The 23983-nt window shown below is 44.9% G+C and overlaps 1 protein-coding gene, 1 long non-coding RNA gene, 1 other non-coding gene and 1 pseudogene across 4 annotated transcripts; 2 read left to right on the top strand and 2 right to left on the bottom strand.

Annotated features, from left to right (window-relative positions):
* The first annotated feature begins 4322 nt into the window (after positions 1–4322).
* On the top strand, positions 4323–4650 carry LOC109941471 (probable isoaspartyl peptidase/L-asparaginase 2; annotated as a pseudogene).
* Positions 4651–5081: 431 nt separating this feature from the next.
* On the bottom strand, positions 5082–21283 carry LOC100281356 (ATP binding protein). 2 transcript variants are annotated; one of them, XM_023300773.2, is made up of 11 exons: positions 20994–21283; positions 7939–8055; positions 7686–7779; positions 7480–7593; positions 7294–7389; positions 6918–7022; positions 6640–6798; positions 6483–6551; positions 6106–6195; positions 5685–5825; positions 5099–5578 (listed from the first exon to the last, which is right to left on the bottom strand). In XM_023300773.2, exons 1-11 carry the CDS (start codon positions 21176–21178, stop codon positions 5288–5290), a joined length of 1461 nt encoding a protein of 486 aa, XP_023156541.1. In that variant the 5' UTR covers positions 21179–21283; the 3' UTR covers positions 5099–5287. The 2 variants fall into 2 exon arrangements, with proteins under 2 accessions (NP_001147746.1, XP_023156541.1); NM_001154274.2 differs by lacking the exon at positions 7939–8055 and having other exon boundaries at positions 5082–5578; positions 20994–21216.
* On the bottom strand, positions 12999–13137 carry LOC111590010 (small nucleolar RNA Z247). The gene has a single exon (XR_004852304.1). It is a non-coding gene; the product is annotated as a small nucleolar RNA Z247 (small nucleolar RNA).
* LOC111589928 (uncharacterized) lies at positions 14271–20769 on the top strand. Its single transcript, XR_002749013.1, has 2 exons — positions 14271–14383; positions 20479–20769. It is a non-coding gene; the product is annotated as an uncharacterized lncRNA (long non-coding RNA).
* Positions 21284–23983: the final 2700 nt, after the last annotated feature.

Here is a 23983-nt window from a genome sequence, read left to right as displayed (position 1 = left end):
GACCCCCTGACGGGAGAGTCACTTGACCTTGTTGGAAGCCTCGACCATCTCCGCCTTGACAATGGTGGCATCAGGCCCCGGTCAGAAATAGTCGTTTAGCTCCCCACTGTCAAGACCGGGAGGTAGACCTAGTTTTCCCACAAATGGGACTACCCACGTTTTGACCTAGAAATGCCTCATGATCTCATCGATCGGGGACCCCTCCTTGCTCTCAAGGGACCTTGAGGGGACCCTCACCGACATCGTGGTGCGCACCGCGACATCAGCCCCATCTCAACTCGAACTGCCATGCCAGGGATTGCAGCCAGGATGGGACCCTGCCCGGAGCAGTCGCGTTCCCCTCGCTAGGAAATGATTGTTGCCTCAATGGCGAATAGGGAAGTTGCATCGAGGTGTTTGGCAAACGTGCATCGAATCAGCTCGCACCCCACACCATCCGACCTACGGCATGGTCGAACCACCGCGGTTCCCTCGTACGCGTCGGAACATTGCGGTCGCTGCAGCGCTCTTAAGCGAGTTCCCCGAGTCAAGAATCCATGCATCTAGCAAATTTAGCGCAGACCTAGCTCGAAAACCTCAGCCCTGGTTGCATCTAGGGCTGGGCGGACCTAGAAAAGATTTTCGTCGGAAATTTCCAAGGCAAGTACGTCCACCAAGGAAACTCATGGAACTTTAACGATTGTGGCTAGAAATCGAATGAGGCCTTGAGGGACTACATCATGCGCTTTTCGCGGCAATGCAACCAGCTGGCCAACCTCGAGGATGCCGACGTTGTCGACGCCTTTGTTTTGGGGACCACCAACTAAACACATGGTGCATAATCTAGGACAAAAGACCCCGCGAACGACAAAGGGGCTTTTCGGCATCACAATTGGTCATGTGTCAAGAGATGTCGCAGTGAGGGCCATATGCGGTCATCGCAAACGGAAGGTTGGGCGTAACAAAGGGTCGAACAAAGGCATCGACAACCGCTTTGACACAGAAGGGAAAAGAGGCCGACAATAGTGCGCCAATGTGTTAGCGGCTACGATAAGCCAGACGGGAAGGGGGCCTTCAACCGGGGAAACCCCCGACCACTTTGAAAGACTCCTTGAATCCCCATGTTTGAACCATTAGCGCTTAGTATGACATGCCTATAAGAATTGTGAGTTACTCAGAGAATTTCTGCACAAGACGACACTGTCCGGAAGAGGACCCGAACCCCGGAAAGACGAAAGGTCGCAGGGACAGGACCTTTTGCCTTGCCAGGACCTATTGCTCGCCGACATTCAGGAAGCGCGGTTAGTGCATCTCGAGGGAACGCCAAAAACTCGAACAATGCAAGGTCGGTCCCTACCCATCGTCGACCCAATCGACGACACAGTATGACTAACCGTGATATACAAGGTTAGAGGTAGCAGGCTTGTCATCCCCTGCTCGAACAAATGTCGTGAGTCCTAGGATGGGACCACCGCTAGCTGACGAAGAACTCGCCCCCTTCCGTGGACTGGTTAGCTGGCGAACGCCGCCTCAAGTTATGGGTCATTGAGCTGAGCAATGAGAAGAGAAAAGCATCGACTGATGCCAAGAACATCAAATAGCTGGGACAACTCGATTCACGGCGAAGTTTTCTCGCCCTAGACCGATTCTAAAACCCCGACCCTAGAACAATCGTCTGGGTCTGTACAAACGAAACTAAGAAAGAAGGGAGATCGCCAACCTCTTCGCACCTTAATTTTTGTATCTTCTACACCTTTCTTATGAACTTGATCGTGCTAACAAATCTTTGTCTTTTCTCTTGTCCATGGAACCGAGGACCTTGGAGAACAAAAGGGAACAAAAAGTTGTCTGAGCCACCGACCAGAACACCCCACCTAAGGAGGCTGAACAAGTGTTCACAAGGTCCATCCTGGTAAGGCCTCAGACTCAGGGGTGGACCGACGTTACGGCCAGTGGGGGCACAACCCCCACTCAAATTTCTAGTTTCAGTAGACTTGCTGTCTTATTTACTGTAGCTATAAAAGACCGTTAATTAGTATGTCTCTATTTAGGCCCCCACTCGGATTTCGGACTAGGTCCACCCCTGCTCAGACTCCTACTATTTCCTTTAGGGGGGTCAAAAACCCTGCAACATGATTGCTGCGAATTCTGGGGTTCGAAAGGCCATGACGCAAGGGCTCGCGACCACCTCAGTGAAATCTAGAGCGAGGGGCATGCAAGTGACGGGCACACTAGCGGGCAGGACCTTAATGCGCAAAGCGCGAAGGACGTCACTAGCTTGTGTTCGAGACCTGGGAATGTCTGACTCATGGTTTATCGCAGAGAGAGGCAGCGAGTCGTTGAGTTCGATCGAACGGAATTGACAACTATATGAGTCGGTGCCTAAGAATATGAGGACGGTTCCCTAGCAGACCCCACACTTGGACCATACGAAAGGAACCAGGATCTCACTCGGATTACCCATTTGCAACTCACCGAACAAGGTTTTATAAATATGGTTTGACAGAAGAGTTGCTAATTGCATTAAAATAAGAAAATTTAGACTTAACAACATAATAGAAACACAATATATAGATTACAGCTATAGAATAGAGAAAATAGCAAGTGCTTACAGCACTATACTAGTAAACAAGATAGTGACCTGCTTCAATCGAATTTAATTATTTTCTAAAAGCTTTTTAAACAATATTTCTACTACTACTTAAGACTACAGTGTAGGCATTCACGGTGCACGATTCTGCCCCCTCCCCCGACATCCTCCCCCTCTGCTCCGCTCCCCATCGCGCCCTTGTCACCCTCCCAGCTACGACCCCGTCACCCGCAATCCCTGGAGGGGACGCGTCGACGCTGGAGCTGCCAGGGGCAAAGCAGGCGACCATCTTCCGGGAGCTCCTCGGTGACCCGGCGTGGCCGCAGCTCCACCCGCGGCCCTGCACCGACACGTTGTGGCCGAGCCTGCAGTGCGAGCTCGCGCCCGACGACGTGCACGTGCTCCGCGCCACCCGCCTCCACCTGGGCCCTGACGTCGCCACCCTGCCCTGTAGACCTGGGGCCAGGCTCGACCCCGCCTCACTGCGCGGTCTGCCACACCTCCGGACGCTCTCCATCTTTGGCTACTTCTACTACTACTCTGCCATTTACTAGAGCTTCTTGTTGTATACAATGTATGGTTCTTATTTTGGTAGCAAGACTGTAATTTGAGAAAGCTTATAAAGCAGCAGTAAGACATGCCTTTGGTTGATTATTCTTTGTGTTTGTAAGTTCGCTATCAAGATGGTTCTTTGCATTTGTTCATACATGCTTTTGGTTGATTCAGGTTTGGCTATCACATGTCTGAAGTTGTAAGCTTGTAACTCATATTTTTCTCAACCAACCTTTTCCAATCCTAGGCTGCCGAACAAGGAGAAGAAGGTTCTAGGAAAAAGTGTTCCAATTGGATTAATTCTAGACAACAAAGAGTGAAAGAGCCGGATGCACTAAATCCAAGCCTGAAACAGTTCCTGGCTTGGAACTGTTCCTATGCTGCCGAATGGGGCCGAGCTGTTTCCAAATATATATTATCTATTTCTACTTCCTTCACATATCATTACTTTATGTGTTCTTGCTGGTTACATTTGTCACCATTGTTGGTAAGACGGTATCACCCACAGTTTTATTGAGAAAGACTTTTTAAGATGGTTGTGGTTGTACAAATTGGAAAATAAAACTACACTGACTTAATTTTCCTTTTCTTCTTGTGCTTCAGGAGCTTAATTACGTTGATGGAGTTCGTCCCACCAATGTCACTGTACCGCATAATCTATGAGTTCTCTCCACCTTCATCATCGGGACTTTTCTCAAACTTCTCCGGTGTACACTTGGGAGACTTGAGTGATCCTGAAACTGTAAGAGCTCATATCTGTGTATGTTCTATAAAGGATAGATATTATAAGTATTGTGAATATAGAAACGTAGTAACACAAGAGGCAACTAACTATTTTATTAAATCATGGTTCGTTCTTGTTCACCCGTCTCATACATTGTTCCATTTATTTCTTATCTTAGTTGTATGTTTACCAAAAAATGAAGAATCGATCCAGTAAAGAACTAACCATGGTTCTTTTTTCCTTCTGTTTGCCCTCCTGCAGTTCGACTACCTTCAGCATGCTCAAGCTCGCCAAGGAGGCCAGCAGGCGGCAACATCCCGGTTTCTTCTTGTTCACTCATCTCATACATCACTATTTTTATTTCTCATCTCAGTTGTATGCTTACCAAAAAAAGAAGAATCGATTCAACAGTGAACTAACCATGGTTGTTCTTTTTTTTCCTACTTTTCGCGCTCGCACAGTTCGACTACCTCATCCCACCAATGGGAATGGACAAGTGCAACGCGAATAGCGTGGACAACGACAACGTACACAAGGCGGGCATGGTGATGAACGGGTTGCCCATCAGTGTGTACGCATCGGAGACGTTGGGGTGTGCGGCGGCCATGTCCACAGACGGTTGATGAGCAAGATGCTCAGGCGCATTGGGGATTCACCGCTGATCAGGTTCGGCACATACACATGCGACGCGTGCGCCATGTCGTGCACGCTCAAGTGGGACGTGGCCACTGCCATGGAGTACAAAGGCCTACCCTTGCAGCAGGCCGTCGACTACTATGTCAGGGGCACGATGCAGAATATCTGAAGACAACTATTATCAATAATTAGCCAATATAAACTATTTACAAATCTTTACTAATGTTTACAAAATAGCATATCCCTATATCATTGTTTTTGAGGAAAAAATGGCCTATTAGTATTGACACATCGTGTATCCATAGGAAGTCTCGTAATTGATTAATAACATCTTGTTGACCACAGGTGTAGCTATTAGATAATATATGGGTTTAATATATGAACATGTATGGTGTTTAATTGCTTCTTCTACTTTGTTCTAATTGATGAATAAAAATGAATGAATCTTTCCTCCTTTTCCTCCTGTCAAGAGAGCACACCTTAGAAGTGATCTAAAATTAATTACTACTAATGCTTTTATCAGCGGTGTTCGTGTACCGTCGCAACGCACGGGCACTAACTAGTAGATATTTAAATACATCCTGAAAATAGAGGAATCAGCTCAGTTCACACTTACATCAAAGCAAAGCAAAGCAACGCAAAGTTGCAAAACATTTTCATTTATTTGTCATCGGCTGCTGTACAACACGAGAAAAGACGTGACACTGACACAAGCATGCGATTCACGTGGGAATGTCGACGGCCCACCTAGAGAGATGGAATAATTCATTCATAGGATGACGAGACGATGAAACAAGCAAGTATCTCTATCCTGGAAAGCAATTCATGAGGGGCAGCTCTTCCTCTTGGGTGTGGAACTTGAGCTCATTCTGAAATCTCCGTAGAACGAAGTGCTCTTCCTCTGTTATAAGGGTTGTCACGCAGCATTCCAATTCTAACCTGGAGAATGGTTGCCTCCCTGTTCTTCCAGCACGGTGCAAATAGTCGGTTGCCGTCTTAGGAAGATCCAGGTTGTATACGTGGCTGGTTTGAGGAAGGTCAAACCCTCTGCTCGCTATGTCGGTTGAGACCAGCAGGAATCCTCTTCCCTTCACTTCCTGCAGGAATCCTCATAGACAATAATACAGAGAAATGAAGATGTTGTGTATGTTGTGGGGGTGATTCAGACAAGGAACTAGAATCCTCGGAGGAGCTCAGTCTTACGGAGAACGAGGCAGCTCGAGCATTGAAGTTCATATCTTCTTCCAGCAGCATCACATCAAGGCTTCCCTTGTATTCATTTCTCAAGAAATCAGAGACCACCATGGTTGAAGGAGGATTTCCAGCCTTCTTTGATCTCTCAGACTAGGTTCAGGAGTTACAAAACAGAATGCAGAGTTGAGGATGAGGTTCAGTTAACGACTTAAAGATTCATTCACCATCAACATAACTGCTCAGAACTAGGTGATGAATAGATAGATGCTCCTCTATTAGTGAACAAAACAGTTTTGTTTTTTTGTTTTTTTTTTTTTACTTATAAGCGTCAAAGTTTCCAACATCTAAAAGCTTATGAATTGGGTGTACTAGTCAGAGCACAGCAACTGTGGAAACTGAAAATATCAAAGAACATCATGCACAACAGTACCTGCCCAGCAACAAATATGATTGCAGACTTCGGTGCGTCCCTCTCAAGCAACGATAGTAAAACATGCATCCTTTCCTTCTTGGTGCAGATCTGCACATTGATTGTGTTGTCATAGTTACCAATATTCAGACAGAGATCGAAATGAATTCTCAGGAGAAAGAAGGTAGGCCGCGAGCTTATTTTGGGAAAGAAGAGAAAAACTGGGGCAGAGAGGGTTTCCTCTGTATGCATTGGATTAGAGGGTTTCCTCTATATGCATTGGATTGGTTGAGAAGAAATGTGACGTGCGGCCTATCAATTAGTGCCATGCAACCCAGAATTAGTTATCAAGAAGAACATTAGTATACTTCACAACAATGAGAATTTGATATGCTCACCACATATTTGTGACACAGGTGCGAAGGCATGGGCTGTACAGGGTGGACATGAACATGAACCACATCACCCTATACCATGATAAGGGGAAAAAGCATTAGCCTTCTTTGAAGTACAAAAACAAACAACAATTTGTTCAGTAGAAGAAGTTCGTACAACCTTGGTCCATTTATGCTGTACGCAATCATGCAGAAAGCGATTGTGCTGAGGGATCGATGCGCTTGCAAATATGGTTTGACGACTGGAAGCTGCTGAATAGGAGGTTAATATTTTGCGAAGAGAGCTGACTTGCTTTGATGACCCGAAAATAAAATCGACCTATGGAGAAAAACATGGTTAGCACCCTTGGCAAATTATAATTACAGAGCATCAGCGAGCAGAGCAAACTCTGACAGTAATTTGATTCAAGATTTAAGAAAGTGGAGTGATGATCTCACCTCATCAATAACTAACACTCTCATGGATTGAAGACTGAATGCGCGCCTCTCGACCATTTGACACAAGCTTGCCACAGTAGCTACAATTATCGCGGGGGGCTCTGCCTGTAAATTTATCAACAATTCTATCACAAAACATGTGGCAAGGGAGAAAAGGAAAAACTTAGATAGCACTACCCTCTCTACATGATGTCAATGTCATAGGTGAATTCCGCTACAAGCGCCAATATCCTAACAACATAAATATACATTGAAGGCATGGGATAGATCTGGAACAACTAACCATTGAATAGTCACTTCCTATCAAACTGGTCCCAAGTAAATAAAATAATTAGGCATCGACACAAATCCAGCAATAGAGGGTCAGTGCTATTACCTTGACCCAGCTCTTTTGCCTCTTGAGCGTACCGCCATCAAGCAAAGCCATGACGGTGCACGCCTTGGCTGCGAGTAGTCTAGCGACCTTGGTAACCTTGGAGCACCACAGTTAGAGAGACACCACATCAGAGATCAGACAGACGGGGTGCAGTGAGAAAGCAATCGAGCCGGCAAAGCCAATCACCTGCATGCCGAGCTCCCTCGTGGGGACGACAACCAGCGCTTGCACCGAGGACCTGCTGAAGTCGATGGTGGAGAAGATGGACAAGAGGTAGGCCAGCGTCTTCCCGGAGCCTGTCTACAGTGAAATGTGAAATGCGATGACACGCCAGCGGTATCGAACAAACACGAACCCTTGGACTAGGAAAGAAACGAGCAAGAAAGGACCACCTGCGCGTGGAGAATGCAATCCTGGCCGGACAGCAGAAGCGGCAGGGATTGCTCCTGCATCTCGGTGGGCACGACATAGCCAATCTCCTCAGCCCTGAAACCAAATTTCTAATGCTTGAATCAATATTTTTTTTGTATATATAAAAAAACGGAGTCTAAAAAAATCACTTGACGAGAGATTGTCGCCATCGTTTTTCATGTGAAACATGTGGTTGTGATGATCATACTGTTTTTGATTGTAAAAAATGCTTACCCTGGAATCTGGGTCCTGAATTGTGTGCGGCTCAAGTTGAAGATCAAAGTTTCTTTTATATTGAGGAAAGCATTGATACTAGAATGATAATGGAGCGGTCTAGTATTGCGGTGATCTCTGTGGTTCAAGGGACAGTTGGGGAAAAACAGATTGAGCAGGAGTTTGTAAATCTAGTTGGAAAAAACGTTTGGAGGTGGACTGCCAGATCCATTGGTGAAAACAAGTTTTTAATGAGGTTTCCAGACCCTAAAATGATTAAAGACCTGGGATACTTTAGGCCACTGGGGATGCGAACGGCAAAAGCTCAAATAACTATCGATCCTTGGTCTCCAGCTGTCAGTGCCAAAAGCTGTTTACAAAGAGGTTGGTTTAGAATCAGAGGTATCCCAATTGAGCAGAGATCTATAAAAACCATTGCTAAAGTGGGTGGATTAGTGGGAAAGGTAGTTGAAATTGATGAAAAAACCCGTGTGAGAAATGAATATGTAAGGGTAAGGATTGCCTGCAGAGATGTCAGTGTTGTTCCATGCACGGTTGAGAGTTCTTTGGGTCTCTTTATATATGATTTTCACTTTGAAAGGGAAATTCAGGAAGAGGATCCCCATGACAATCGTGGTAGTGGCATCAAAATTGATGATCAAGATCAGAACAATGCTAAGAGAACAAAGTTTGAAGGAAACCCCTGGAGTGAAGGGAAAAACAAAGGCAAGACTCAAGAAGGGTATAACAATAATCAGCAAAAAGGAAAAAATGGCCAGCCCATGCAGCATAGATATATGAAGGCTCCCCCTGCTCCACCAGCTGAGAAAAACATGTGGAATCTGAATAAAGGAAAGGATATCATTCAAGATATCTCAACTGAAGAGAATTTGACTAAAGAAGGAAGAGTTCAAATTACAGACATTGAAGAAGAGGATACAAGTGACCTTTTAGGGGAGGAATTGTTTGCTGCAGGTATGAACATTGGAATGTATGATACATGTTAAACTGTGTGTGTGAGTGTGTGTGGGCCGGCACCACTGTTGGGCTGCCGGCCCATTAGGGTTAGGGTTGAGTCTATATATATTGTATCCCATTATTTGAAAGAACACCAGGTTGGGAAGCGTTTGTTACCTACCGTAGTAGGCCGCCTGTATGTATTTATAGGAGATGGAATACCATCATCAGATTACAAAGGGGCTGGCGCCAGCAATCAATCAAATCAATCAAAACAGATTATGATTGATTGGATTCTATCTATAACAGATCTGATTGATTGCCTCAGATTATATCTATAACTGAACAGATCCTTTCCTAACTGAACAGATCCTTTCCTATCTTTACACAGGCGCATCACCCTTTCCTTACTTTACAGATACATTCTTAATATTATCTAACATCCCCCCTCAATCATAACTTGCATAAGTTAAGATTGTCTCTGAACAGATCCATCTTCTTCTTTGTCAGAGCTTTTGTAAAACCATCTGCTATCTGGTCATTTGTAGAAATCACTCTCACATCCAGGAGCTTCCTTGCCACTCTTTCACGCACAAAATGGAAGTCAATTTCAACATGCTTAACACGACCATGAAAGACTGGATTGGCTGTGAGATAGGTAGCTCCAATATTGTCACACCAGATTCTTGCTGTAGAGGGACAAGAAATTTTCAGTTCCTTCAATAGAGACTGAATCCACATCAACTCAGCAGTGGCATTTGCAATAGCTTTGTATTCAGCCTCAGTACTAGATCTTGACACGGTTGGTTGTTTGCGAGCGCTCCAGGATACCAAATTACTGCCCAGAAAAACAGCAAATCCCCCTGTAGAGCGCCTGTCATCAATATCTCCAGCCCAATCTGCATCAGTGAAGGCACTGACCAGCAGAGAAGGTGACTTTGAAATCTTCAACCCATGGTGAAGAGTGTATCGAAGGTACCTTAAGATACGCTTGACTGCTGTCCAGTGATCTGTTGTAGGTGAATGCAAATATTGGCACACTTTGTTCACTGCAAAACTGAGATCCGGACGAGTCAAAGTTAGATATTGTAGGGCACCTACTATGCTTCTATACCGTGTTGAATCTTCAGGCCCAAGGGGTTCACCATTGTGAAGGCTTAATTTTTCTGAAGTAGAGAGTGGTGTAGTGGTAGGCTTGCAATTTATCATACCAACTCGACTAAGAACATCTGAGGCATACTTTCTCTGCGAGAGGTGAATACCATTATCTACCTTCTGCACTTCTATTCCAAGAAAATAATGTAGTGGGCCAAGGTCTTTTAGTGCAAAATCAGTTTTCAGATCCTTGAGCAAAGCTGAGACAACATCCTGAGATGAACTTGCAACAATTATGTCATCGACATATACAAGCAAGAAGATGGTGATACCTTCCTTGATGTAAAAGAACAGAGAGGTGTCTCCTTTGGATGCTTGAAAACCTAGCTGCAATAGTTTGTCACTGAGTCTGGAATACCAGGCTCTAGGTGCCTGCTTCAGACCATAAATGGCCTTGTCAAGCTTGCAAATGTGGTGTGGCTGCAGCTTGTCTTCGTAACCTGGTGGTTGCTTCATATATACATCCTCCTCAAGAATGCCATGAAGAAACGCATTCTGAACATCAAGTTGTCGTAGTGACCACCCTTGTGAAACAGCTAGAGAGAGAATAACCCGAATAGTGGCCGCCTTCACTACTGGACTGAATGTGTCCTCATAGTCAATCCCGTACCTTTGCTTGAAGCCTTTAGCGACTAATCTAGCCTTGTATCTATCCAGAGTACCATCTGCCTTCTTTTTGACCTTGTACACCCATCTACAATCAATAATATTTTTGATTCCTTCTGGTGGAACCAAGTGCCAAGTCTTGTTCTTAGCCAAGGCCTCAAATTCAGCATCCATTGCATGCTTCCAGTTTTCATCACCCAAGGCCTCCGCTAAATTTTGGGGCTCACTTGTGGCAGCCAAACAGTCATACTTGATGCGCTGTATTGTACCATTCTGAAGCCGAGTACGAGGTCTCAGATCTATGTAACCACCTGCAGCTGAAGCACTTTCAGTTCCTTCCATGAGAGACACATGTTCTTCTGATTCTGAAGCACTTTGAAACGATGGTGAAGGAGCTGCAGTAGGTTCCTGTGAAGGAACAGCAGAAGAAAAAGGTGTTGTGGCAGTTTCTGGTAATGCAGCTGAAGGTGGAGTTGATATGTTCTTCTCTCTTCTCTGGTACGTGGTAGTGATAGGTGGTTTCATATATTGTTTTGTTGCACTCTTGGGCTGAACCTGCTCTTGTTCATGCACTTGAAGCTGCTCAGTACCTATCTCCTGCATTCTGACATCAGAGACCACACTAGGAACAACATCATCAATTGCATTAGCCTCAGTAACATCAGGCAAAGTGTGATCAGCTGTATTAAAAATGCCCCTATTGTCAAGGTTGGATGAAGGAAATAAGGTAGAAGGCAGGAGATTAATTTGTGCTCTAAGACGTGCTCCAGCATTTGCATGAAGTTCAGCAAAGGGAAAAATGTGCTCATCAAACACAACATCCCTAGAGATGTAGACACGACCAGTAGAGACCTCTAGACACTTGTATCCTTTGTGCATATTGCTGTAGCCTAGAAAGACACATCTTGTAGAGCGGAAAGCCAATTTTCGAGTATTATAGGGCCGCAGGTTTGGCCAGCATGCACAGCCAAAAACTTTAAGAAAATTATAGTCATGGGACTGTTTGAACAACTGCTCAAGAGGTGTAGAGTAATCAAGAAGTTTCGTGGGGGTGCGATTAATGAGGTATGCAGCTGTGGCAAAAGCCTCATCCCAGAACTTAAGCGGCATGGATGCTTGAGCAAGGATAGACAACCCAACTTCAACAATATGTCTATGTTTGCGTTCAGCAGGTCCATTTTGCTGATGCGCATGTGGGCAGGACACATAATGAATGATGCCGAGTTTAGTAAAGAAAGAATTTAGGCGCTGATATTCGCCTCCCCAGTCTGTTTGCATAGCAATAATTTTGGTGTCAAATAGGCGCTCAACCATGGTTTGGAACTCAGTAAATCTTTGGAACACTTCAGACTTATGTTTCAGCAAATAAATCCAGCTGAATTTGCTAAAATCATCTATAAAACTGACATAGAATTTTTTTCTACCAACGGACTCGGGGGCTGGGCCCCATACATCCGAGAAAACGAGTTGTAAAGGCTTGGTAGAGACACTTGTTGACACTGGATAAGGTAATTGGTGACTCTTGCCTTGTTGACAAGCGTCACAGACAGACGGGCTACTTGACTCACTAGAACATATGATCTGATTATTATTGGCTAATTTTTGAATGATCTGCAATGATGGATGACCCAGACGATTGTGCCATAGAGATGGAGAGGACTTGATGGCGCCAAATGCCCCCCGCCAAGAACTGTCTGATGGAAGGGGATAAAGACCATCTCTGCATCTACCTTGAAGAAGAACCTTCCTCGTGTCCAGATCCTTAATCAAAAAATGATTTGGAAAGTATTCAAGTGAGGCATGATTATCAGATGAGAAACGATGAACAGAAACAAGACTTTTTTGTGCTGTTGGGACGTGCAAGATATTATTGAGATGCAAGGGTTTAGTAGGGGTATCAATAACAGCATGACCAACATTGCAGATGTTCATACCTGCACCACTTGCAGTGTGAATCTGATCTGTCCCCTTGTACTTCTCATGAGTGGTCAATTTGTCCAGCTGAGACGTGAGATGATCCGTTGCAGCTGTATCGGTATACCAATTTGTATCGACACCATAGCTGTGCATTGCTGCTGCTGCACTCTTGGAATTTGAGTTGGAATAGTTGTCTTCATCATATCGGTACCAGCACTTGCGGGCAGAATGCCCAGTTCTGTCACAAACCTGACAGGTTATTGTGTTCCCATCAGATATGTGCCCTCCTGGACCACCACGCCCTCTTGGCGCATTGCTGTTGCTGCTGCGACCAGGATTAAACCGGCCATTGCGACCCCGGCCACGCGGGCCAGAACCACCACGACCACGACGAGCAGCAACATTAGCCGATGGCTGGGATCCTCCATACAGCAAAGCCATCCTGCTCTCAAAATTGAGGAGTTGCGAGTATGCCTCCCCAACTGAGACAGAATCCTTCTGTGCAACAAGGGCAGAGACCACAGGGTTGTATTCTTCATCTAGTCCCGCAAGGATGTAGGAGACTAGTTCTTCTTCATCAATGGGCTTCCGAGCAGATGCCATCTCATCTGCAAGTGCCTTCATTTTTGTAACATACTCAGAAATTGACAAGTTACCTTTCCGAGTCATGGCCAATGCAATCCTGGTGTTGACTGTTCTTGCCCGGGACTGCACTGCATAGGTCTGTTCCAGCATGTTCCACACCTCCTGGGGCGTGGTGTAGGATGATACCTGACCCATGACTTCTTTGGACATGGAGGTGATGAGGAAGCCGAGGACCTGCTGCTCCAAGGCAGCCCACCGGATGTACTCCGGGTTGCTTTCCTTCACTGTCTTGTCACCGTTCTTGACGTCGATCTGCTCTTCAGGCGCCTTGGCAGAGCCATCAATGTAGCCCTGCAGTTGTGCGCCACGAAGGATGGGAAGAACCTGCGCCTTCCAGAGCGCATAGTTCGACTTGGTTAGCTTCTCAGCTATAGTTTGCCCTAGCAAAGGTGTAGGTATAGCCATGAAGGATGAGCTTGCCATGAGATCTCCTGGCGTCTGCTATGGGCTGGGGGTGGCTAGGGTTTGAAGGAGGTGGCTCTGATTACCATGAAAGAACACCAGGTTGGGAAGCGTTTGTTACCTACCGTAGTAGGCCGCCTGTATGTATTTATAGGAGATGGAATACCATCATCAGATTACAAAGGGGCTGGCGCCAGCAATCAATCAAATCAATCAAAACAGATTATGATTGATTGGATTCTATCTATAACAGATCTGATTGATTGCCTCAGATTATATCTATAACTGAACAGATCCTTTCCTAACTGAACAGATCCTTTCCTATCTTTACACAGGCGCATCACCCTTTCCTTACTTTACAGATACATTCTTAATATTATCTAACATTATTATCAATACAACAACAGTTAACTATTCTACATGGTATCAGACTAGGTTTAGGGTTTTCCTCCCACCTCCCACTGCAGCCGCCGGCGGCTCCCTCCCACCCCCACAGCCGCCGTCTGCCATCGCTGCCCCCGGGAGGCCCTACCTTCCCTCCCGGGGACGGCCTCCCAGCTCCACAGCCACAACACCTGAGCTCCAGCACCCTCGGCCACCACCTCCAAGCCGGACCCCTTCCCATGGTGGCTGAACAGAGCCCCCTCCATGGATGCAAGGACTTCCTTTCTCCTCCCATCGACGCGGCATGGTCGAGTGCCCTCTCCTCTCCAGCTCAGCAGCCATGGCCGCCCAGCAGCTCGCCCCTGCCATGGAGCCCGACACTCCCTGCTCCACCTCACCGGTAATCACAGCAAGCGCCCAAGCTCCACTCCTTGTTCGCCTTCAACCTCCAGCCGGCCACCATCTCTCGTCGCTCCCTGTCCGCGGCCACCGGCGCCGCCGCGTCTCCAGGCGGGCTCGGGCGCAGCCATGGCGCGGCTCCTCCGGCCGGGGGCGGCCCTGGCGCGGCGGCCCCGACGCGGCGCGCCAGGCCCAGCGAGAGCTGCAGCGCCACGGCCGCCTCCGCGGTGAGTGACTGGTGCACTGTGTACGCCCGCCACCTCCTTCGCGGCACGGCTCCTCCAGCAGCAGCCGACCAGCCCGACGTTGTCCAACGCGCCTGCGGCCGCGCTCAACAACCAGCGTCGCGGCTGTGTCCACCTGCAGAGCCACCAGCCGCGGCCTAGATCCGCTGTCGGTGGCCCTCCACCAGCTAGTGTGGCATCCGCCCTCCTGCGCGCGCGCCGGCGTGCTCCTTGCTCCCATGGCACGCCCCTCCTGCGTGCCTGGTGCCCAACACCACTCCAACGCCGTTGCGCAGGCCCCCCCCCCCCTCCCTGCTTCCGCGCCCCCCCAAATCCCAGCCGCCAGCCCCGGATTCGCGGCCACCAGCTCGCGACGGCGCCGCTCCTTAGGCCGGCGCGCCCATGGCCAGCACCGACGCGGCCCCTCATGTCGGCGTGCCTGCTTCACCCAGTCGTCTTCCTCCTTGGAGCATGCTGTCGGCCTCCTGTGCTTCGCCCAGCTTCGGCTGCGCGCCGCTGCTCCTCTCTGCTAGGCGCAACAGCCTGGCCGAGCTACTCCTCATACGGTGCTCCCCACTGTCCCTGCTTTCTTTTCTCCCCTGCAAGAGCCTTGCTTGGTGCCCTCACTTCCTCAAGCAGTAGGACGGATGGAGCTCTCTGCCCCATGGTTGTCGGCCTCCCTGGCTCCCATGGCGATCAGCGCAGCAGCGCCTCACCCTTCGATCTTCTCCTGTCGCCGGCACCGTTCACACCCCTTGCCAGGTCCGGCGCAGGCCCCTGCCCGGCTGGACCCGCCTCGCCGCCCACCCCCTTCATCGCCTTCGCTGGATCCGTCGCTGCCGCGGCCTTCCCGGCCAGATCCACGTTGCCGCGACCTTTTCGGCTCGATCTGCCGTCCCTTTGGCTGGATCGCGTCTTCCCGGCTGGATCCGTCGCTGTCGTGGCCTTCCTAGCCGGATCTGCCGTTTCCTCTTCTATTCTGCCGCGGGCGCGGACACCATGACCGGCGTAGACGCGTGCGCTGCTGTCGGCCTTCCTGGCGGAGCTCCTTGACGCCCGGACAGTCGAAGAAGCAGGAAGGTCAGCCTGTCGGTGCCCTTTTGTTGTGTCGTCCTGCCGATCGTTGACGCTCGAACGTCAACCCCTTCCGAAGATCAGGCTTTTGTTGCGCGTCTTCCGACCTTGACCACCTCGACTTCGGCTACCTCGACATCTAGGGGCTATCGTCTTCTTGGAGCACACACCGGTCTCTACTCCAGCCGCAACATTCGTACCATCACAACGCTGCGACTGCGGGGGGATTTCAACCCATCGGCTCCTACCTTCGGCCTCTACTCCAGTCTCATCGTGTGTGGTGCCCCCGTTGCGACTGCGGGGGGATGTTAGACTGTGTGTGTGAGTGTGTGTGGGCCGGCACCACTGTTGGGTTGCCGACCCATTAGGGTTAGGGTTGAGTCTATATATATTGTATCCCATTATCATCAATACAACAACAGTTAACTATTCTACAATTCACATAAAAAATGGGCTACTGGTGAAAAGGATGAAGATGCAAATGAGAGGGCAACTTATGATAAAAAAGAAACCACAAAAAAGGGCAACGTGGTCATTGAAGAAATAGTGGATGAATTTAAAGACGAAGAAGAAAAGAATGAAATTCTGGTAAGCACTCAGGATAGTGGGATCATGTTTGGATCACAAGAAGAGGTTGATCAGAAAGAAGAAGCTGAGAAAGATATGAGGAATCCCAAAAACAAAAAGCAGGTTGAAGAAAAGATGTGTGCTAAAAAAGAGGATAGAAGGGTTAGTGAAAGACTTAAGAAGGACGCGGGAATCAGAATCGAGAAGAAGAACAGAAGAATAGCTGCTAAAAGGAATTTGGAAGGTAAATACTATGCAACCCGGCAAAAAGTTGATTTTTCTTCTCTTAATGATATTGCTGACTTAGCATTTAAGGCTGGTATCAAACTAAAAGATGACAATTTGGAAAGTATTGATTTAGTTAAGGAAATGGAAATAGCAAATGAATGTCTAGCTCAAAAAAAATAGAGCTAGAAAAAGACAAGGGTAAAGAGGCTGCACCCTATATGCAAGATGATCATGGCAGCAATTCTGATTTCTTATATAATGAGGAAGGGTCTGAATCAGACGGCTTCATTATTGTTCAATCTAGAAAGAAAAAGAGAGAGAAAAGACTTGGCATTAAAATATCTCCTATTGGAAAAGGTCAGGAAAATCCTGATCCAAATAGAAAGAAAACCAAAGGTGCTGGGAAAATCCCTGCCACAAATGAAAAACAAACCAGCAAGGGTGTAAAATGAATAGACATCCAATGAATGGATTGTTTTGAAACTGTAGAGGCCTTGGAAAAAAAGGTCTATCTACTTACTTAAGAAGTTTAATAACACAACATAAACTTGCCTTTGTTGGTCTGATGGAGACTATGACCGAAGAGATTAATGAGAATGTTCTTAAAAAGTTTGACCCTGATGGTGATTTTCTTTGGAAATGGTCCCCATCTACTGGGAAATCTGGTGGAAGTCTAATTGGTGTTAGAACCAACCAGTTTGACGTTGGGGCTTTCTTTCAAGGAAAGCATATGCTGCAATTAGATCTCTGGGATAAATCCATATGTTCAAATGGAATATAATCATTGTTTATGGCCCTGCTCATGAAAGAGATAAGTTGAGTTTTCTTCAAGAGTTATCTCATTTCTGCACAAAAAACAATGAACCATTTGTTGTCGGTGGAGATTTTAACATTATTCGGTATTCTCACGAAAAGAACAAAATAGGACCTGTTCATAAACATACCGATGCTTTCAATGACCTTATTCAATACCATGAGTTACATGAGGTACATATGTTTGGAGGTGGATTCACCTGGTCCAATAACCAGAGTGATCCAACACTTGTGAAACTGGATAGAATTCTTATCAGCAAGGCCTGGGAGATTATCTTTCCTCTAGCTAAGATTAAGAAGTTTCCCAGAGAACTCTCGGACCACAATCCTCTTATGTTAGTGACTGGTCCTGAACTAGTCCATATTAAACACTCCTTTAAGTTTGAGATGGGTTGGCTGAGTCATCCTGATTTTAAAAAGATTGTTGACAATATTTGGAGTAAACCTTGCAAAGCCAAGAGTGCTCTTGATAAAATTCAGCAAAAATTAGAACTCTGTAAACAATATCTGAAAGGTTGGGATTGGAACAGGAAGGGGCAGAAAAATAAGAGAAAAGCCCAGATTCAAGTTGATCTTGGTAACTTGGAAAAACTTGAAGAACAATATGGATTAAATACTTACCAACTGGAATTGAAAATGTCTCTTTTGGGAGAAAATTTAGATATGATTATAAAAGAAGAAACTTATTGGAAACAAAGATCGCATGAAAAATGGTTGTTGAAAGGGGATGGAAATAATGAGTTCTTCCATAGAATTGCAAGTGGAAGAAAAAAGAAAAATGATATCCTCTTCTTTGAAGACAATGGTACAAGAATTGAAGGAGAAGATCATATGCTTGAACATGCTACTAGTTATTATGCTGATCTCTTTGGCCCAGCACCTGGAAACCTCTTTCAGGTGGATGACTCCATTTGGAACAATGCTGAGCATATTTCTGACAGTGAGAATCGCACACTGTGTGAGTTTTTTTCAATGAAAGAGATTACTCAAGCCTTATTTCAAATGGAAAAAAAACAAAGCTGCTGGTCCCGACGGCATTCCAACTGAATTCTATCAAAGTTGTTGGGATACTATAAAAGAAGATGTTATGCAGATGTTTCAGGACCTTCATGAAGGAAAACTGAATGTGAGCCGTCTAAATTATGGAATTATAACTCATTCCAAAAATCAGAGATGCTGCAAAGATTCAACAATTCAGACCTATATGCCTCCTGAACTGCCTATACAGACTTATCACTAAGGTGCTCACTAATAGAATGGAACCTTTTGCCCAGAAACTTATAAATGAACATCAGACTGCTTTTCTAAAAGGTCGGAGCATCATGAGTGGAATTATGACACTCCATGAGGTTATGCATGAAACTAAGAGGAAAAATGAAACAGAGATCTTTCTAAAACTAGATTTTGAGAAAGCTTATGATAAAGTCAATTGGAACTTTATGTTTCACTGTTTAGAGAAAAGAGGTTTCTGTGAAAAATGGATGAATTGGATGGAGAAAGTTGTCAGTGATGGCACTGTCAGAGTTAAGATCAATGACAAAGTTGGTAATTATATTAAAAGTCATAAGGGAGTGAGACAGGGTGACCCTCTCTCACCTATTCTCTTTAACTTTGTTGCTAACAGTTTGGCAAGAATCCTTATTAAGGCACAAGAGAATAATGTTCTTACTGGTTTATGCAGTCACATTATCCCTAATGGTCTCATAATTTTACAATATGTTGATGACACTATCATTTGTATTGGAGATGACTTTGAAAAAGCTAGAAATCTGAAATTGCTCCGGTATATGTATGAGTTGATGTCTGGTTTGAAAATAAACTTTCTCAAGAGTGAGATTTTTGTAATAAATGGTGATGAGGAAACAACAACGAATTTTGCTGATCTTTTCAAATGCCAGATTAGTACTTTGCCTATGAAATACTTAGGTGTCCCTGTGAGCCCCAGTAGACTTCGCATTGCAGACTGGATTGGGCTTGAAGAAAAATTTGATAAGAGACTTGAAACATGGAAAGGAAATTGTCTATCCATGGCTGGGAGAATTACCCTTATTGATGCTTGCTTGACTAATTCACCTATTTATCATATGTCCATGTATCTTCTTCCAAAAACCACTATTAAAAAGCTAGATGCCAAAAGAAGAAGATTTCTTTGGCAAGGTGGTGGAGAAAAAAGTATCACTTGGTAAATTGGAACAAAGTTTGTCACACAAAGAAAAATGGAGGTTTGGGTATTAAAAATCTAGAAGCTTTAAACATAAGCTTTCTTTGTAAATGGTGGTGGAAGATTGAAAATGAATCGATTCTTTGGCAAAAGACAATTGTCAAGAAATACTTCCATGGAAAAGACTTATACAATATAAAAGTGAGAAACTCGACTCCCCTGTATGGAAAGACTTGATGAAAATCAGAGCTTTCTACCTGAAAGGTAGACAAATCACAACTAAGTGTGGAGATAAGTCCAGATTCTGGCTAGACAGCTGGGTAAATGAGAGGCCTTTATGTACAATTGATCCCGAATTATATGAGATTTGTGATGACAAGTTTATTCTAGTTAAAGATGCAAGAATAAAAAATTGGCAACTGTCCTTCAGAAGATGGCTAAATAATGAAAATGAGATTCGATGGATATCACTTTGCGGTAATTGTGAGAACTTCGAGTTTCAAGATTTTCCTGATACTGTTCAGTGGAAATGGGGAGGGAAGAAAACCTTTACGGTTAAATCAATGTATAACAGTTTGTCAAACAACATCTCTGGCCCTAACATGCAACATATCTGGAAAGCCAAAATCCCCCCCAAAAATTAAATTTTCATGTGGTTACTTGAAAACAAAGCCCTTTTAACCAGAGATAACATGATTAAAAGAAAGTGGAAAGGTGACCAGACTTGCAGTTTTTGTTCACAGGATGAAACTATTGATCACCTTTTCTTTAGATGCTCGGTTGCTAAGGTTATCTGGGGTGTGGTTGCGAAATGCCTTAACACGAATTATATTCCTGGAAATATTGATCAATGTTTTGTATGGCTTCATTACCATCTTAAGATCAATAAAATTACGCATGTTGTGCTAATATCTGCTATCTGTTGGGCGATATGGAAAGCCAGAAATAAAATGTGTTTTGATGAGATTCTGATTAAATCCCCTAATGAGATTATTTGTCACATTGGTGCTTTGATCTCGTCTTGGGCAGGACTTAGCAAAAAAGAACTGCAGGATCTTCTTCAGGAGGGAGCGAGACTTCTGGTGCGGGCTGCAAGTTCTGGAGTGGGGAGACAGATCATGGGTCCTGGTGATGCGATGGATGACTAACGTGCTTTGTGTATGCTTCGTTTCAGAATGCTGGCGGTTGTGAAGCGTCTGTTTTTTATCTAAATACAGTTATAGATATCTTTTGTGGTCATCGAACCTTGTTGCATGTCGCTTTCTTGTTCTACATGTCATGGACCATATATCCTGTGGAAAACTATCTCTTGCCCCCTCCTATCATTTTGCACGGTTTGGTCATGTAATCTGAATCAGATTCTCTGACCAGACTAGGTGTTGTCGCTGTTTGCCGTATGTGCATCAGAAAAACTTTTGTATTTCTGTTATGATATAATAGAAATGGAGTAATTCTCTTGTAAAAAAAACGGAGTCTGGAGGTGTTGCCTCCGCCGACGAGTGAGCTAATAAATGACTGACGACTGGTCTGGTTCTGAGGGTCACCTCTGCAGGACGTGGTCCGGGACGCGGCCGGAGCAGACCTCGCGGAGTGTGGCGGCGGCGGCGTTGACCACGACGGCGCGCCGTGTGAAGAGGCGGAGACGGGAGCGCAGAGTGAATGGGGTGAGGTGGGAGCCGGGAGTAGTGGGGAGGAGGGAGCTGGAGAGGAACGCCGCCGCCACGGCCATGGCCACGAGAGAGCAGCCGACGGTCGGTCCCTTCGGTCTTTTTGTCCACCAGCGGGGAGGATAACAAAGAAGAGATACAAGGATCGGGCGGCGACGACGCTCACCGTCTCCGTCTGAGTGATTCGTCGTGATTAGTGCAGAGATAAGCCATAGCCACTTGAAGCTTAAACTAACTTAAGTGATAAAACAAATAAAAAATGAGAATTCATTATTATTTTTATTAAGACGAGTGTCAAAAAAAATTTAAAAAAAAGTCAACAGTGTCATATATGTATGAAAGGATAGAGTAGCTTATTTATTACAAGCTTCACACATAATAATATATTTGGATTCATCAAGAGACAGAGCAAGAATAGCCTGCAAACTTGCTTTTTAACTAACAACACAACCACCGGTGATGAAAACATAACACGCGAGAGACCTCATCTTATCCAAATCACCAGCATAATCAGAATCAACATAACTAACAAGCCCATCGCTAGATTTCTCAAATTGCGAATAGACATTAAAAGTGTTGTAAATAAAATGTACCATGACCTATTTGATTAAGTGTTTTAGTGCATGACGATCAACATAATCATTTAGAATAATAATGTTTACTGGTGTTTATAAATAGAGTTAAATGCATGTGCGATCCCTAAACTGATGTTACTAAGGTCCACAAACTTTGAAAAATACATTTCTAGGTCTCTAAACTTGTTAAGTGGCACAACACAGTGGTGAGTATGGTCCAAAAATGGACATGTGATGAACCATTTTATAAGTTTAGGGATGTGTGTCACGTCACTTAACAAGTTCAAGGACCTAGAAAAACATTTTTAAAGTTTGTGGACCTAAGTGTCATTTCTTGACAAGTTTAGGAACCACTGATGCAGCCGAAGGGCGCCATCGGAGTCGAAGGTGCAACCGATAACACCAATCAATAGCACGATGCATGTGGAGAGCAGGGTTAACTAAACCATTTGGGGCTAGTTTGGGAGCCACAAAACCGGAGGGGATTGGAGGGGTTAAAATCCCCTTCTTATTCAAAATTGAATAAGGAGTGGATTTTAGCCCCTCCAATCCTCTCCGGTATTTAGACTCCCAACCTAGCCCTTAGGGGTAAAAAACTACCCCCTCTGGTTTTCGTAAACCGACAGTTTACCGGCAAAACAGGTAAATCGACCGATTTGTCCAAACCAAATCAAACTTTTAATTCGTAATTTTCTCGATTCACATTGCACAGTAAATATTAATTGACCGGTTTTCGATGTTTTTTACAAAAAAATGGAAAATTTTGATAGGGTTTATTTGTAATTTGCTCAATTCACATTGCACAGTAAATATTAATTGATCCACACGACATATCTTTACCAAAATAACATACATATGCAACCACAAACTCCAATTCTCATACAACAAATAGCCATCGAACTTTGCGATACTCAAATACAAGTTCTTTTATAGTTCTCCAACGACACGTAGATTGACTTATTTCACAATACTCACATATTCAACTCGAGTCATAGTGATAGTACCCAGACATATTGGAAGGATCGTGATATGGTTCCAATCCATTATAGTGATAGTTCTATACAAAAGATATGGGATACATTAGCGAGAAAATAAGAACGGTAAATAAATACTTATCGATGAAGCAAAAATAGCATACCAGTGATGGGGAACTTGTCCATGTCCATATTGTGGTCCTGCTGGATACATATGTGACAACTTTGAATATGGCGATGGAGGATGTCCATACACATACATGATCAATGTTGATACTTCGCCTGGTGGTCCCTAATCTGGTTGCCATTGCCATACATAAGGGTTATAGATTGGGTCTTGTCTAGGCGGATTGTTAGAAGAACTGGAGCTACTTGAGCTAAGGATTCCATCTTGGACAGGAAAATGAAACTGAACGACGTCGGTTGTTTATTGTCTCCTGTTATGAATAAGGTGCATCATGGTAAGAATCTTGTGTGGCATGGGTGAACCGATTTCATCCAGTGGACCTCCAATCTCCTGCACCACTCCCTCATGCACCACTCCCTCCTGCACCATATATAGAGATGGCAATGGGTATCGCCATACCCGATGGGTATTTACTCTATTAGGGTATGTATATGGACTAAATGTTCTACCCATTGTTCTCTTATTGGGCAAAAACCTTCACCCAATGGATAAACGAGTATTAGAATGTTCCGCCCTCATCCATACTCGTTAACCTGTGGATATAAAATACCCGGTATAAACTTAGCCCCAATCCATGAACTTGGACTTAAGTCATGCATCTCTTTTGACTATTTATCAACCTTTTGGGCAGTAATATCATAGAAGGCTTAACAACTATTTGATAACCATATAATGGAACATGTAATGTGTTATGTGTTACTATCCTAATGTTGCTACTTTATCCAATTATCTATGGTGTTCTTGAATAGATGTTTGAACGATGCTATAATTTTTGTAATGGTATTTAGATGAATATACTTGATATTTGTATAATGTAGATGATTAATCTTTGTGGGTACGGGTGACCCAACGGGTCCATACCCACCAGTGGATATGGGTGATCCGACGGGACTATTTTTTCATCGTGGGTATGAGTATGGGATAGTAATACCTAGTGGGTTTTTATCCATTGCCATCTCTAACCATATAATTCAGCATCACCTCCCCCAATGTAACGCCCCGGTCTAAACAACCGAAGCTAAACATGTATTTAAGCACCAGGAAAACAGTCTCTGGTGAAATACATTACACAAGTGGTGCCACAGTCATATAGAGCTTTATTTAGTACATTTGATTACAATAATAACATAA

This window comes from Zea mays, chromosome 8, assembly GCF_902167145.1.
Source record: "Zea mays cultivar B73 chromosome 8, Zm-B73-REFERENCE-NAM-5.0, whole genome shotgun sequence".
NCBI classification, from domain to species: domain Eukaryota; kingdom Viridiplantae; phylum Streptophyta; class Magnoliopsida; order Poales; family Poaceae; genus Zea; species Zea mays.
This window is presented reverse-complemented; position numbering and strand designations above follow the sequence as displayed.